This window comes from Macrobrachium rosenbergii, chromosome 12 (genome assembly GCF_040412425.1).
Source record: "Macrobrachium rosenbergii isolate ZJJX-2024 chromosome 12, ASM4041242v1, whole genome shotgun sequence".
In the NCBI taxonomy this organism is placed as follows: domain Eukaryota; kingdom Metazoa; phylum Arthropoda; class Malacostraca; order Decapoda; family Palaemonidae; genus Macrobrachium; species Macrobrachium rosenbergii.
In genome coordinates, this window is record NC_089752.1 from 10,071,100 (window position 1) to 10,086,610 (window position 15,511).

At 36.3% G+C, this 15,511-nt stretch overlaps 1 protein-coding gene across 1 annotated transcript; it reads left to right on the forward strand.

Moving 5' to 3' along the window:
- The first annotated feature begins 434 nt into the window (after positions 1-434).
- Positions 435-14,574, forward strand: LOC136844379 (centromere protein K-like). Its single transcript, XM_067113464.1, has 4 exons — positions 435-3,029; positions 5,477-5,607; positions 7,621-7,699; positions 14,007-14,574. Exons 1-4 carry the CDS (start codon positions 2,718-2,720, stop codon positions 14,196-14,198), a joined length of 714 nt encoding a protein of 237 aa, XP_066969565.1. The 5' UTR covers positions 435-2,717; the 3' UTR covers positions 14,199-14,574.
- Positions 14,575-15,511: the final 937 nt, after the last annotated feature.

Below are 15,511 nucleotides of genomic sequence, written 5' to 3' on the forward strand. Positions count from 1 at the left end.
TGTGGATAATTTGAACTAAAATTAGGAAATTATTACAACAAAATTTATACCTGTAGCATATGAGTCTTGTTAAACAAATGGCTAATGTAGTAAAAGTTTATCAAGTGGGTTTGATCTCCTGTCTCTGCTCATTTACTAAGTTTTCCACATTCCCTTTGAATTTGTAAGTCGCCCACGCTAGTGAAGGTGACTCAATTATATCCCGGTCGAGTGTATTGTTGAGGTGCATTGGGTTGCAGTAAGGTATTTTCATCCTTAAAACTTACATTTTGAATACTGAACTTTATTTTTAACTTTACGTTTTAGCGCTATGCTATTTTAAGCTTGAGAGTCATTTAGTATTTCGGTTTATTAAGTATATATAGTAGTTTCTTCATAATGGAAAACTTTTGTTTACAATGGAACCATCTTCTTAAGTTACCTCCAATTCTCACTTTTTTTTTTTTTTTTTTTTTTTACAAAACGTACTTGTAGAGCAGTTACCAGCAAAGTATCAGAAAAACGCAAATAGAGTACCGATATTATTTTACTTCAAACCATATTTGCATGAATGAGTTGAAAATATAATATTCCTATGTTTTAATGTTTGCTTTGAACGTTTCTGATAATCGTTTCGGTAGAAAATGAGTACTTTTTAGAGAAAGCGGACCCCACCTTATATACAACAATTCCGGGACTTCAGTGGGAGAGCTGGGTTTTTGGATAGTTCTCATAAATATTAAGGTAATTTCATGGAATGTTTTCAAACTATAATATCATGCACTATGGCAAGGACCTAGTACCTTAGGTTATTCATGGCCGGTTAGGTCATTTGCTAACGAAACGATTGTTAGAAATGTTCAAGGCATGCATTAAAACAAAGGAAAATTATATTTTCAAGTCTAAAATGCAATAATAGTTTAAAGTACAATTTCACCAGAACACCAATGGATTTCAAAGCTCTTTCATACCATTGAAATGCCATCCATTCCATAAAATATTGTTCCTAGGAATCTTAAACCATTGCATTTCAAAACCAGAAAAGTTAGATGTAAAATTAGCAGTGCTTACCGTAAAATAAAAGAATTATAATTTTCTATGGATTAATTACATTACATAGAAAATGAAAAAATAATGAAATACCTAGGTAACTATGGGTAACTCCAGAATTGCTATAAATCCTTATCATTTTTCTAATTTTCAAATTTATTTATCAAAAAAGTTCTCGGGAACTATTTTCTCTGTTAGCTTAAAAAATCAACCGCACTTCGGTAAAACTGAATTCTATCGCGGCCTGGTTCCCGACGTTCATCAACAAGGGGATGGTAGGCTACTAAACGCGGTGCCCATTTTGCACTTAAGCTGGTAGTTACCAGAACCGCGGGGGGAGGGGGGGATAGTTGTTTCTACTTTTAACTCGATCCTCCTTCAAAGATGAAGTTGATACTAGAAAAAGTCTGTCATGCCCACTTATTATTGAAACTTTTAAGAGCTTGGTGTCATGCCCTATGACAGCTTTCGTGAGATGCATGAGTAGAGATTAATTCTAAGTTCTCTGCACATTTAATTTGTCCTTATTGCCTTAAAATCCACTTAACCAGGTTGAATTATTGGCATATCTACAGTTTTTATTGGCAATTAACCTGTAACAAAAACAAAATCAAGTTACATGTTAGAAATTATAAGCAATTATCTTTAAGTATTGGTAACCCTCAACTACACTCACCGGATCCAGAGAATCTAACTTTAGTGCTTGTTCATAAATAAGCAGTTCCTTTGTTTGAATTTAACCGCATCATGAACAGAAGAATAACCATTACTATATATGATTCTGCTGCTTTATGTCCTGTAATACATAGCTCAACCTCCTCCCTCAATACGAGCGAAAACACTGGCATTCTGAATTGACAAGCAAAGAGATTTATCTATTTTTCCTCTACATCCATTCGAAGTTCGACGATAGCATATCGTCTTGATTTATCACTTTTCGTATTTCTTCCTGTGTATGACGCTCCTCTTTTGTAATACTATCCTTAAATAATGCTTGGTTATCTTTATCCCAATTCTGTTATAACACTCTACACAAAACCATATTATAATATCCACCTCCTTTTTCATTGCAGCATATCTCGTTTCATTACACATGTCACATTCTACATCTCTGTTCCTTCCTGTTTCTTTGTTACACTGGTAGCAGGTGTCTACCAAGATCTGGTTAAGCCTAATAAGGCCATATAAGCCACTTGTACTGTCTGACATTTCTTGCACAGTACCTGCAGCAGAGTCTGTAGAGCGAACATCGAGAACCTGAACCACAGAGATTTAGGAAATATAAATAGAAAGGTACTGAGTTGGTTCCAGCGCTTGTCCTCAATATTATTTACCCTCCATGCCCAAACCTCATAGTCAAATCAAATCACATACATGCAATATCCAAACCAAGCAAGTGAAGAATTAATGGTTAATATTTCCGTTTCAGTGGATCGGTTTAGGAAATATTTTGACAATAGGAATTGTTGGTGTACTGTACCACTTGGAAATTAAACTAAAGCCAACATGACCACAGGTAAATTAGAATTTTGAAGGGAGCCGTTACAAAGAAAAGTTTTCACTGTTATTACTACTAATATTACTCCCACGATCACCGGCGGGCAATATAGTTTGAAAAGTCATCTCGGGGTCTTTTCATCAAAAGTGAAAATTGTTCCTGCTGTCAGATTCCCTTGGTAACCCGTAACATGGCTAATATTACTGACGATTCGCTGTTGTCGTTGAAGGAGATGAAGAAAGCACTGACTGATGGTGTCGAACAGCTGAAAGAAGAGATTTCCATGTCTGTGACTGTCGCTGATGGCCACGGGCTAACGGACTCCAGCTTAGATGCGTTGGATAAAACAAAAATGCTCCTTGAGAGCGAAATCGAAGCCTTGTTGCAAGAGGAGTTGCTGCAGTTGCCAGATGATCAGAACACCCTGTTAGGAGTCGCACTAGAAGAAACTTTGTACATGTCATTAAGCAACGAGAGAACCGTGGACTTTTATAAAGACAAGGTAAGAGAGGCCAAAGCGTAGGGTAATCTTAGCAGAACCTACTTGTTGAAATGCCTGATACACTCTTAGCCCATGGCAAATTAATCTCTTGATCAATACATAAACTGTAGATTAGCCTGGGTCCAGGCTGTTTTTTGACAACTTAAACTAGCCTAGCCTATATCCTACAATAGTTTGGGACCACAGTTGGAAACTGGAGATTTTGGTAAAGGGAAAGAATCAAAACAAGGGAAATGCAAGGATGTGTTCAACCTAACCTAGCCTAGGACACAGGGTCCTTACCTGGCCTGGGGACTTTAGATCCTATGTAGGCTAACCTAAGACACTAGCCTAGAGTTGCAACCTAACGTAACGAAACCTGGGGCACCAGGTCCTTATCTGGCTGGGAAGCTTTGCCCCCACTTAACCAAACTTAGGGCACCATAAATTAAATAGCAAGGCTGGGACTTAAGCTAACCTAGAATGCATGGTCCCTTACCTGCTCCCCCCCCCCCCAGCTTAGATAGGTTGCCAGGTCCTTGCTTACCTAGTATGTGGTGTCAGTTTAGAGTGTTCATGTTAAGATTTCTTGCTGTGCTTCTGATGACTTCCTAGTTGGTGCTTATTATTGGTTTTGAATGTTTGTTGACTTTATCATGGATAAGCAGTATAGAGGTAGGGTCTGCAGCTGTCACAACTTGGGGAAAGCAATAAATCATTAAGGTTGAGCAAGTTGGTTTCCATTAAATGGGAAAGGCTTTAGAATAATAAGAAGACTAAAAAGCATTCATTTGTTTGGGAGGAAGACCCCATTTGTCACCACTGAACCTTTTCCAGTCCTTCCCCCTCCTTCTTCCCATTCTGGAACCTCTCGCTTCTCTTTCCAAGCATACAACGCTCTAGCCAGGAGGGGGGGATATGAACAGAAAGATGAGTGACCAACACACTCATTTAGTGGGAAGTCTGGTGCACATGCTGGTCTCTACCCTCATGCATACTCCTGTTATGCCTCCAAGTACATTTTCACATTGACTGTTCCATCAGCTTTTGGTGTAACACTAAAAAGCTCAGCATTGTTTAGCCTCCAATAGCAGTTGCCCTTCCTGTAGGAGATGCTCCCATGGCATTGATTACCACTACTCCTGGAGTAGGGGAGTAAGATGAACAAAGGGTATAACAAAGAAGTGCATGCACTTTTCTTCTTCTTCATCCTTGTCATCAAACTCTTCCCTTTCCACATCTTCCTCTACTTCCTCTTCCTCTCACAGGAAGAAGAATCCAGTTAGCCCTCTCTGACAAGAAGCTCCGCCAGGACAAGAGTGAGCGCCTTCCCTTTTCTAAGGGCAGTGATGGTGTTTGTTCACCTGTGGTTATTGTCTGCTGTTGGTAAGGTAGATAGAAGCTTCCGAGCATGTTCAGTACCCCAAGGCTTCCTGTGTCGTTTTGGACAGGAGGACTGCCGATGACTCATACACTTACGAGCTTCGTCCGAAGTTTGTGTGATAGTCAGTACTACCCTCTCACTCAGTGCATACAAATGGGGTTCTCACATGACAGTTGCCATTATAGGCATGAGGCTGGGTTTGAACGGTAGAATGGCTGGCTTCTCTTCCTTTTTCTCCCTCTGTGAGGCAGCAGCTCAAACCTAGTATGTGCTAGACAGGGCACAGATGCAGATGGCTACTCAAACAAGCTCCCAGTCATATAACTTCAGCCGAAATATTCAACTCTATCCACTTTCGATTTTAATGGGGGTTGGTTGAGCTATAAACTGAATTTATCCATCATATTTGCAAGATTTAGCTGCCTTCTAGTTGGAGTCACCCCACGTAGGGTTGTGCTTAGTTCTCCAAGGATTTTGTTTTTGAGTGAGATCTCAAACATACCTCACTCAAGTTTAGGACCCTATCGCTTTGTCACACCTATGCTAGACCTAATGGGTCACAGAAGCCATACAGAAAAGGGAATGGTTTTTATTTAACAAAGGGACAAATAAGTTTTTAAAGTAAATTGTATTTTTACTATAAAAAACTAGACCCTTCTATCATAATTCCACATCAACCACCCAGTTGCTCAGTGATGACTGGTGATTTGTGGTCTTCCCCAGTACTCGCCCTCCTAAAACTGATCCCAGTGCGTGCTGAGGAATACTCCTATGAATAAGGCTTTTGTTTGTATACCTTGGAAAACTACAAATTACTGTACTTTAAATTTTTTTAAAATTTGTTCCCTCCATTAACAAAGTTGGACAGAGATGATTATATGTATTTACCTGTCTCTATCTACTGTATCTAAAAATATTGAAAATATTACTGATAGATGTCAGTTAATTTTTTGCAGACAGGCTGGCTTTGTATTATAGCATCATTTAGGAATTGCTACTCAGTTTATTCAAAAGTCCATTTTAGATTAAGCATAGTCTTGCACCATATTAAGTTCTGTCAATATTACAAGTCTTTATTTTCTAGGTTTTGAATCTGGAAGAGGAAAAGAAGTTTTATGAGTCGGTGATAAAAAAAGCAACCGCTGTTGATGAGGACCTGTCCCAGTTGATTGCCACTCAGACAAGGAACAGCACTTTGTTACAGTTGAGAAAAAAGTGAGACCCTGAAGCTTTCAATATATTTTTACATGTTTTCTTGCCATTATAAATCCTTTTCTACTTGAAATATAACATTGCATTTGATATATAGTTAATGCAGTTGGTGAGGTAATTATCTGTTGATAGTTGATGGATCTGTATGTTAGTTTGCCATAGAAGTTGGACACACACCAACTTCATCCTCTGGATTGTTAGTTTGATTTCATTTCAAACATCTTACATTCTATCCTCATTGCACTGTACAAATATTGCTACAGGTACATGTTTTTGGGTTTCCATTCCAAGTAATGCTTTAATATTTTAGACAGTATTCTAGAATTGATGAAACTATTATGATATTGTAACCTCACACAAATTTTTATTTCTATACATTCGTAAAACCTAAAATATATGTCTTCACAGAACCAGTCAGGGTATTTGGGCTATGTCCAAACTACCTCATATTGTAGCCTACCTATACTCAAATTTTTCACTTAATACTGAAGTTCAAAAGGTAAAATTGTCCCAGTTGAGACTGTCATTATGATACAAATGCTATTTGCCCATTACCATCTAGTATCACTTCAAAAAACTTACTAAAATATGCACATAGTAAAATGAAGAATAGCAAGCACCAGGGTAAACATAAAAGGTATAATATTGAAATGGTCTCGTAGACTACTGTTGGTGTTACGATTAACCCCTAGCCATGCTAGATACCACACATCCTTCCTGTTTTATCCCATAAAGTATGGACCCATTTTTATCATATGCATACATTGAAAGTTAGTAGAACCTATACAGTTCATAAAAATGCATCCAATCTGGCAGTACTGTAGTTCAGGTTAGAATGTTTTGGTTTTCATGTAAGAAACCTTTAGGTTGTTTGGGTGATTGGATTCTTGTCTAGCTGCATTAACCCACCATCCTTCTCTCAATGTGGGAATCGGCTGTCTTTGACAGTAGGTAAGATTCATCCCAAATAACATAAATTTTCATAATGAAATTTAATACTGTATTTGGATACTTATATACTGTTAAAGTAGAGCCTACCCAGCCTCCTCACAATTTAGTAGGCTGTCAAGAAGAATTCTGACAAGATCTAAAACATTCAAGACACACTTGGTGGAGAACAGGTGAACTAGACTTTCATCGGGGTCAGCCAAGCAATCTTTTATTCAGAATGCTGACTCACCTGCTGGTGTAAAGATGTAGCTAGGTATCTTTAATAGTAGGTATCCAAATAAATTAAAAAAAAAATTACAATACTGTAAACACAGTTGTTACTCTTTTACATAATAGTATACTATACTGTAATGACAGTCATATGACATGAAAGCTTTCGTGTAAATTACTGAAATTACTGCATAAATACTACAAGTGAAGATACAACGCCCGTAGGTCAGAAACACGCCTACTACCTTTAAAACACTAAACAGGCAGAATCAGAAATTTTATAACAGCGGGATCAAACACTATATCTTAACCTAATCACAAAGTTGCATTAATGAAATAAAATTTTATTACATAATGATGCTTTATATTATAAGGTACTAGCAAATCAGGAGATATTAGGCAATGTATAAGGGAAAGAAGGAAAAGAACAGGAATAAAATATTATGTTAATCGAAATAGCCAATCTTATCACAGTCACAGCAGGTACACATCAATACAGTACAGTATAAGAAATAGCAAAGTAGTCAGAATTTTATTATGAATGCATGCATGCAGACTTCGAAGTACCTAAGTTGCAAATCAAGGTCTTTATTTATTCTCTGTTAATATCTTAACTGCTTTGCTTATTTTTATGTGGATATCTACCTAATGTGGTGTGTACGTATGTGTATACAAATTCAAAGTGGCTGTGGATTTTTAAACACTGATCTGAAGTTGATATTAACAAAATACATGTTGTTCATCTGTGCACATGATGCATTTTGATTGTCACATTCAAGGTATTGCTCATTGTATGGTTAATATACTCCTTATTTGTAGCATCTATTATTAAATATTGTTATTAATTTCTTTAAGGCTAGAGGACTCTGCGGTAGCTTTCAGAACGTTACGAGGGGAGCTACAGTACATTCTGAGTAATTTATACCCTGAACCAGTAAGTATGTGTAGTTTTTTTATATTGATTTACTGTCATTTATAATGCATCTGTATCATACATTGACTCCTGTATGTGATTTTGTTCTGCAGCAAACAGACCTCATATTTTACATGTGCCGTAATGCAGATAGAGCAGTGATTATGCTAGAAAACTTCATTTTGGGGTATTGTTTACATAGTTTATCTTCATAGCACACTTTAAATAAATAGTATTGAAGGTTCTTGGCAGTGTCTCTTTGGCTCCAGCTTTATTACTTTTCATCTGTTCTCTTCGGTCTCTTCTTTCTTCACTGACAAATTTGTGTAATTGTACCTGGCTTTAGTTTTGATTGGATATCATTTAAGAGTAAATCCTTCTGACAAGCCCTAAGAGAGAATAGAATTGTCTCAGTGGTCTCATTAAACCAGTTTATAAATGATAATGAAAAAAGTAGTGTTGTTAAAATTTATAACAATGATAAGGAAAAATATGCCAGGTAAGACCATGTACCATTTATTGCTTACCTTGCAGTGTAAATGTAAGCAATATCAGTGCGGTCGTACTTCCATTTCATCTTACGGTTTTACTACTTGCTTGATCAGGAGAGGAAGAAGCCTCCTGATGGTGTTTCAGAATACTTTTAGGAAGAGAGAGCATCACAAGAACAGCAGGACCAGACCAGTTGGAAGAGGATGTCTCAGAAGTGAAGCCTACACTATCAACCAGACAAAGTAGACCTGTGTTGTTTTAACAAAGGTATATTGGAATTCAAGGGCAAAAACGCTGGAACATTCAAGTACACATTACCCATTGTGTATATAGGAAGAGTCAGTACATAGGAGCAGATGAGTATGCGAAGGCAGCCACGTGCATAGGAGTCAAGTACTGGACAGTAACAGAAAGCAGTTGCATGTGCAGTAGCAGCTTTATGCGCAAGGGAATAATTGAGTACCCATTAGCAGCTGAGACTGCAGGTGACGGGGATGGTCGTTGAAGCCACAGAAGTTACAAATACAGGCAGTTTAGCTGAAGTGGAGAGAAACAGCCCATGACTGGCTCATCCAAGCACAAGCACAAATAAGCCACAGCAAAGAACTCACCCAGAAATACATAAGCAACTTTTTTTTTTTTTTTTCTTCTTTTTTTTTTTACAGGAGAATGTAAGAAACGAATAGAAGGAATGAAGCTTGAGATCAAAGTAACAGGGGGTGAAGAGAGAGGAATGTGTTTACCAGGAGTGATGGAGAGATCACCTAGAGAGTTAGAGTATGTACTGCACTGTAGAGAAGCTTCATGATTGGCGAAGACTGGGTTTTATAGACTGGAGATGGCTTATGTGTCTTACTCTGAGCACTTGGGACAAGGAGATAGCATTGTGCACAATAGACTTTAGTCTCATCAGCCATGGTTGCAGTGTGTCAAAATATGGAACAGTCTGCAGCACAATAAAATAAGTAACAGCCAGAAGAATCACCACTTGAGACGTAGGATGTATCAAATTTATGCACCTGCCTCTTGGGCATAGAGGAACCACTGATCCACATATATATGTTGAGGTACTTAATATATATATATATATATATATATATATATATATATATATATATATATATATATATATATATATATATATATATATATATATATATATATATATACATGAAAATAGTAATTTAGAGTAAAAGCATGCTAAGCACAGTAATAAAATGCAAAATATAAAACTGATGTACAACAATAAAAGCTGAGACAGAAACAGAACCCAAGATAACCATTACTGTAGACTTGTAAACTAAGTAAAGTCACCAACCTACATACGAACATTCATGTTACGAACAGACAGGGTCACAAGTTAAAATTGTGTTTGGAGCACTCCCCTTTGCCACCCGCAAGTTCAGATTTTGCTCTGTATGCCTATTCTGCTGGTAAGAATTTTTTTGCAAAGAATAGAAGAACACAAGGGAGAAGAAGAACCTGTTCCTTTAACCCCATCCATGATTATCCTGAGTATTCTCGTGATTACCTACCATGTATTCTTACAATGACGAGAATACTTGTTCTTACTCATAAAATATTCCTACTTATTTCTATCTTCTAGGTTTAACATGTTCTTTGATAAATTCCCATTTTCTGTATTTCTTATTCCCATAGGAAAAGTTTAGTATGTATTTTTATATAAGTGACTTACCAAGTAATTACATATCTATGAGCATCCTACCTACAGCAGCCTAAAAGCTCAAAATTCGCAGTAGCGCTAGTGCTTGTTTCATTGTAGGTACATGCCTTGCCCACTATCGGGGACTGTGAGGAACAACTAGGCAGAAAGCTTCAATTCGTTTTCTGCCACCTCCCGAGTAGCATCGGTGGTTTTTTTGGCGGCCTGCCTCTTTTTTTGGATAGTTTTCCGGAGTTTTTGATGAAGTACTGTTTTCATACTAGCGCACAAAGATTAGTTATCCTTGATTAACTTATTTATTTAAACGTAGGAATGTCTGATTCTAGCTCTTCGAGTGTTAGGTTTTGCATTAAAGGATGAAAGACTAGGTTAGCGAAGTCTTGCTATGACTCTCACACAAAGTGTGTAAAGAATAAAGGGCAAATTTGTGATGGGGAAACATGTTTAGATTGTAGAGATTGGGACGAGAAGCAATGGAAAGTTTTTAGGTCTCATCAAGACAAAATGGATAAAGACAGGAAGAGAAAGGTGGCCATTTAGGGCCGGAAATAAAGCCAGCTTAGATCCTGTAGAAGTAGCAGATCTTGAAGATATTTCTGTCTCTTCTCCTAAGATTCCTGTATCGTAAGTCTCCTATGTAAATGATGAAGATTCGTGTTTGTGTAGGAACAAGTAGCAGATTTTTTAAGTAATTTGTATTTTTGCTAACATACGAACCTGAAGTTCATTACATTTATGTCCCACCTCAGCCACCCCCAATTCTGGTACCTGGGGCAAAGGGCAAAGTGGAGTGCAGACCGACGAGTGGGCAGGGCTTCTCCCTTACCGTTGGCAATTAACTACCTTGTCTGATGGTTTAACCGCTGTTCCAGCTCACATCCACAAGCTAAATCCTATGTAAAGAACTTCAGGTTTGTATGTTAGGGAAAATACAAGTTACTTCTGAAATTTGGCATTTTATTATAAAAGCGTAGTTTTAAGTAATTCCATATTGCAGCCATCTTTAAAAAACATTTGGCTCAGTAAGTAGTACCTTTATGGCTTCCTAGTGGATTATGTTAAATATTTAAATACAAACTGGCAGTTAACTGCATAGTTTATGGTAATTTTTACTAATTATCATAACTGTAGCTGTTTAAACAAATAGATACCATAGATGTAAGTACTAAATATGTAAAATAATTTTTTTCCAAAGTCATAGCAAAATGGCAGTATTATCTTGTCTTGTTTTGGGCACATAATATAGTTGTCCTTAGAGAAAAAATTGCATCATTATGTTGCAAGTGAACTTCTGTCCCATGTGTATTATTTCAGTATATTAGTGAATATATATATGAATGGTTAGAACAAGTAATGCTTCTGGACAAAAAATATAAACTGCATCTGGTTTCAAATCTTTGACTAAAGGATAGAATGAGGTTACATTGTATTGAACCCTTGGGCAAGGTGTGTAACCTGTAAGCTTACCTTTGTAAGATGCAACTCCAGTGCTTAGCATAGACTTTATTCAAAATCTAAGGGACCTCTCTAGAGACATGGTATTTTACAAGACCTGCATGATACAAAATTCAAGGTAAATGCCAAGGAGGAGTACCTCAAGGTAGTATGCTGTCACACTAATTGCCCTGGCCATAAATAATGTGTACATTTTTTATTGATGACTTTTCTAAGTCTTTCATTGCCATTTGTATGGATGTAGCAGAGAAATTTCTTGAACTTACTGTAAACTGCACATCATTGAAAGGACAGTTTAACTTATTATTGAAAAGTGCTAAACAGAATACTATATATTACTATATTGTTGGCTAATATTTCTTGCCAAACTATAGACTTTTTTTTTTTTGGCTGTCTGCTCTTCATTTTCACTTTCTACTTTGCTATATAATATATATAAATAATTAAATAAATTACTGTGCATCAATAAAGCTTTAAAAATACACCAAAATCACTATATGGCATGAAAACTAAGATTACATGGGCCAGTGTTTCAATGTACAATACCTGGCACAAATAACATGAAACTACAGTGTTCCCCCACTTTTACGCAGGTATAGGTTCCAGAACCCACTGCGGAAATGCAAAATCCCCTCTAAAAATGCTTATAACTGGCTTACAATTGCCAAATACCCTGTACCCCTTGAACTCAAATGCTTATAACTGCCTATTTTAATAGTTCACTGCCTAATTTTAATAGTTCAAACAAAAATATACCTTAAATTATCATACTAAAACAATTTAATATTTCAAACAAAAATACACCCCAAACCATCATCCCAAAACACCCCAAATCATCTTTACATTACCCTCCTACAACTGTTACTCTTAGGTATATACACCCGTAAAATACTTATAACTGCCTATTTTATTTCATTGCCCAACTTTACAGTTCAAACAAAAATATACCTCAGACTATCTTCCCAGAACACCCCAGTATCATTTCAAAGTCATCTTACAACATTACATACCCACCTACAACTGTTACTCTTAAGTATCCCTTATAATTCAGACGTTTTCTTATGCATAACGTAACTTTGTGCATCGTCTAGTGCACTGTGCATCATGTACATACATTCTAATGATATTTTGCTGTGCTGTAAGGTGATTTTTAAATGATATTTACTGTACAGTATGTATTTTAGGATAGTACTACTATGTAGAGCGTATCTAAAATATGTGGGTAGTTTAAAACGATGGGACACGTCCCTCCAAACAGAATGCAAGGTTTTGTTACATTATGTTAGTATTTTCTTGATTACGTGCAAATACAATTATGATAAAAAAATTATTTAGTGCAGTAAGTTCTTGGTTTATGTCGTACTCGACCTAGTCATTTTGTGGTTAGTCTCCTCACCATCTCCCATAAATTTATTTTAAAAATTCTCTCTCTCTCTCTCTCTCTCTCTCTCTCTCTCTCTATACATATCTTCTAATGAAAAACAGCAAAATATCAATAAAATGTTATTTCACTTACAATCCATTTGTATTGTTATTTTATTGATCTAAGCACCTTAAAAATATTTAAAATCCAGATTTCATCATAGGCAACTCAAAACCACCAGTACAACTCAAAACCACTCAGTAGCAAGTTCTCTCTCTCTCTCTCTCTCTCTCTCTCTCTCTCTCTCTCTCTCTCTCTCTCTCTCTCTCTCTACACCATATATCAGTACTGTACTGTATGTATCCTTTGATGAAATATCAATTACTGTACCATAAACATAAAAAAATGCAAAAATAAACAAACCCAGGAAGTTCATTATGAGTGAATGCATACGTACTTGTTTCCATATTTTTGGTTGTGATTTATTGTACCGTGTTTGATTACAAGTTTAGTTGACTATGATTATCACACACATTATAACAGTACACAAGAGAATATTTTATTACTGTTGATGTTTCATCTCTGATCACTGTAAAAATATTTAAAATCTGAATTATATACAGATGCAGCACACTCTTACTCTTCTCCCCAGCTATAGTTTAATAGCACCTGTAAAGTCTTGTCCCAGCTAGTTACTGTGCTTAGACTACAATGTAAACATATCAGTTCTCTCTCTCTCTCTCTCTCTCTCTCTCTCTCTCTCTCTCTCTCTCTCTCTCTCTCTCTCTCTCTCTCTCTCTCTCTCTCTCAATATATATATACCCTGATGAAAAAACAGCAAAATATCAATACAACGTTATTTCACTTACAGAATCCATTTATACTGTGCTCAGACTTGATATAAACACTCTCTCTCTCTCTCTCTCTCTCTCTCTCTCTCTCTCTCTCTCTCTCTCTCTCTCTCTCTCTCTCTCTCTCTCTCTATACATATCCTTTAATGAAAAAATACAGTAATTGGTGATTATTTGTAGTATTGCATGACGTGCAGAATTTAGGCAATTGTAAAACCTTATCTTTTAATGAATATTTTTTGTTTATTTTTTAATTTTTAACATTTTGTAATAATTACATTAATCAAATGTAAAATAACAATAGAACCATTACCCTAACATGAAAACTAAATGTTCACAGCCCAAGCATAGAAAATGATCACACAGTGCAAACTCAGCAGGAGATATGTTTATTGCAGTCCCGTTTTACACAAAGAAAGTCTCTTGTTATACATTGCATTTGATACAGTATATAACATAAAATGTTCTCTTGTTTTCTTTTAGGATGAAGGACCATCATTAGAGAACCTTTTAGAGCCACTGGTGAGTAAATTGTTTTCAGATCCACAAGATCCATATGTCACTGTCACACCAGAGACACCTGCAACTCATGTGGCTTTTCTTCTCCGTGCTAATTTCATCAGAAGGCACCCAAAGGATGCCACAAAATTTAGGTATATTGATACAAGATTTTAAGATGCTCTTATATTTGCAATAGAGTTTTAAATTGAATTGATTAATCTTCTGGATTGTACTTTATCAGTTTTATGCCTTCAATTTTTCCTTGTTTGTACAAAGGCCATTCAGTTGCTTTATTTTTCCTTGCACTTCAGTTTGAATTTGGTGACTGCTTTCACATTTGGTAAAATATCATTACTTCGTAGTTTAACCAGACCACTAAGCTAATTAATATTGAGTTCTCACAGGTCTAATCTGAGGGATTTGCCTTGATTTGTAATCAGGTTTAGATTTTATTTATTAAATTATTCCTCTATAAATATATTATAACTGGATTAATGGAAAATGGAGATACTGACAAAATTCATGTAATTGATTATATTTTGGAAATTAACAGTTTTTAACTATCAATGTTACACTATTTATACAAATAGAGATGGGATCACATGGGTTATCCATGGGTCAAACAAGTGAGCATACTTCAACACTGGTCTTGATCTGTTCTAATTTGTTGCTATCAGATTTGTTATTACATATATCCTGCCATGTAATTATTATAATGTATTTAGAGATGTTATATAATCATTAATATAAATAGCTACTTGCAATCTTGTCATAGTAGCTGCAGCTTTGGCTGTTTTATCCTCCTGGGATACCTACAAACCCTCCTAAAGTGAAACCAGTATAAGATGAAACATAGGGCCCTTTAGAGAGGTTGCAACTTCTCAATCAGCTTATACAGGTAGTCCCCGACTTGTGTCGGAGTTCCATTCCTGAGGTACGACTGAAGTTGGAAAACGATGTAAGCCGGAACACCGTATGTATTAAAAAAATTTATAAAAATAAAAAAAAAAAAGTGGTGAACACACAAAACCCACGAGTGAGGCCTTTGTTTGGTATTGCTACACCCCGTGAGCGACCCAGAATAGGTCACTGTCTGATCAACTACACGCTCAGAAACTAGTTCCAGTCCTTCATCACTTACAGCGCCATAAGACCGAAACAAGATAATTTCGGAACATCCGCCGTAACCCGGAACTGATTTTTTTATTAATATATTTGAAAAGTACTGTAAGATCGGAATGCTGTAAGTTAAGTTCGACGCAACCCAGGGACTGCCTTAATTTGTCTCTCTCTCTCTCTCTCTCTCTCTCTCTCTCTCTCTCTCTCTCTCTCTCTCTCTCTCTCTCTCTCTCTCCAGAAGGGGTATTATAACCTGGTCATAAAATTTCCCATTTTATGTTGTCCTTAAATCTCTTCAGTTAACCAGTAGCTGTGTCTTAAAATTAGTCTATCGTTTCATTGACTGCTTTCATAACAGAACAGATAAA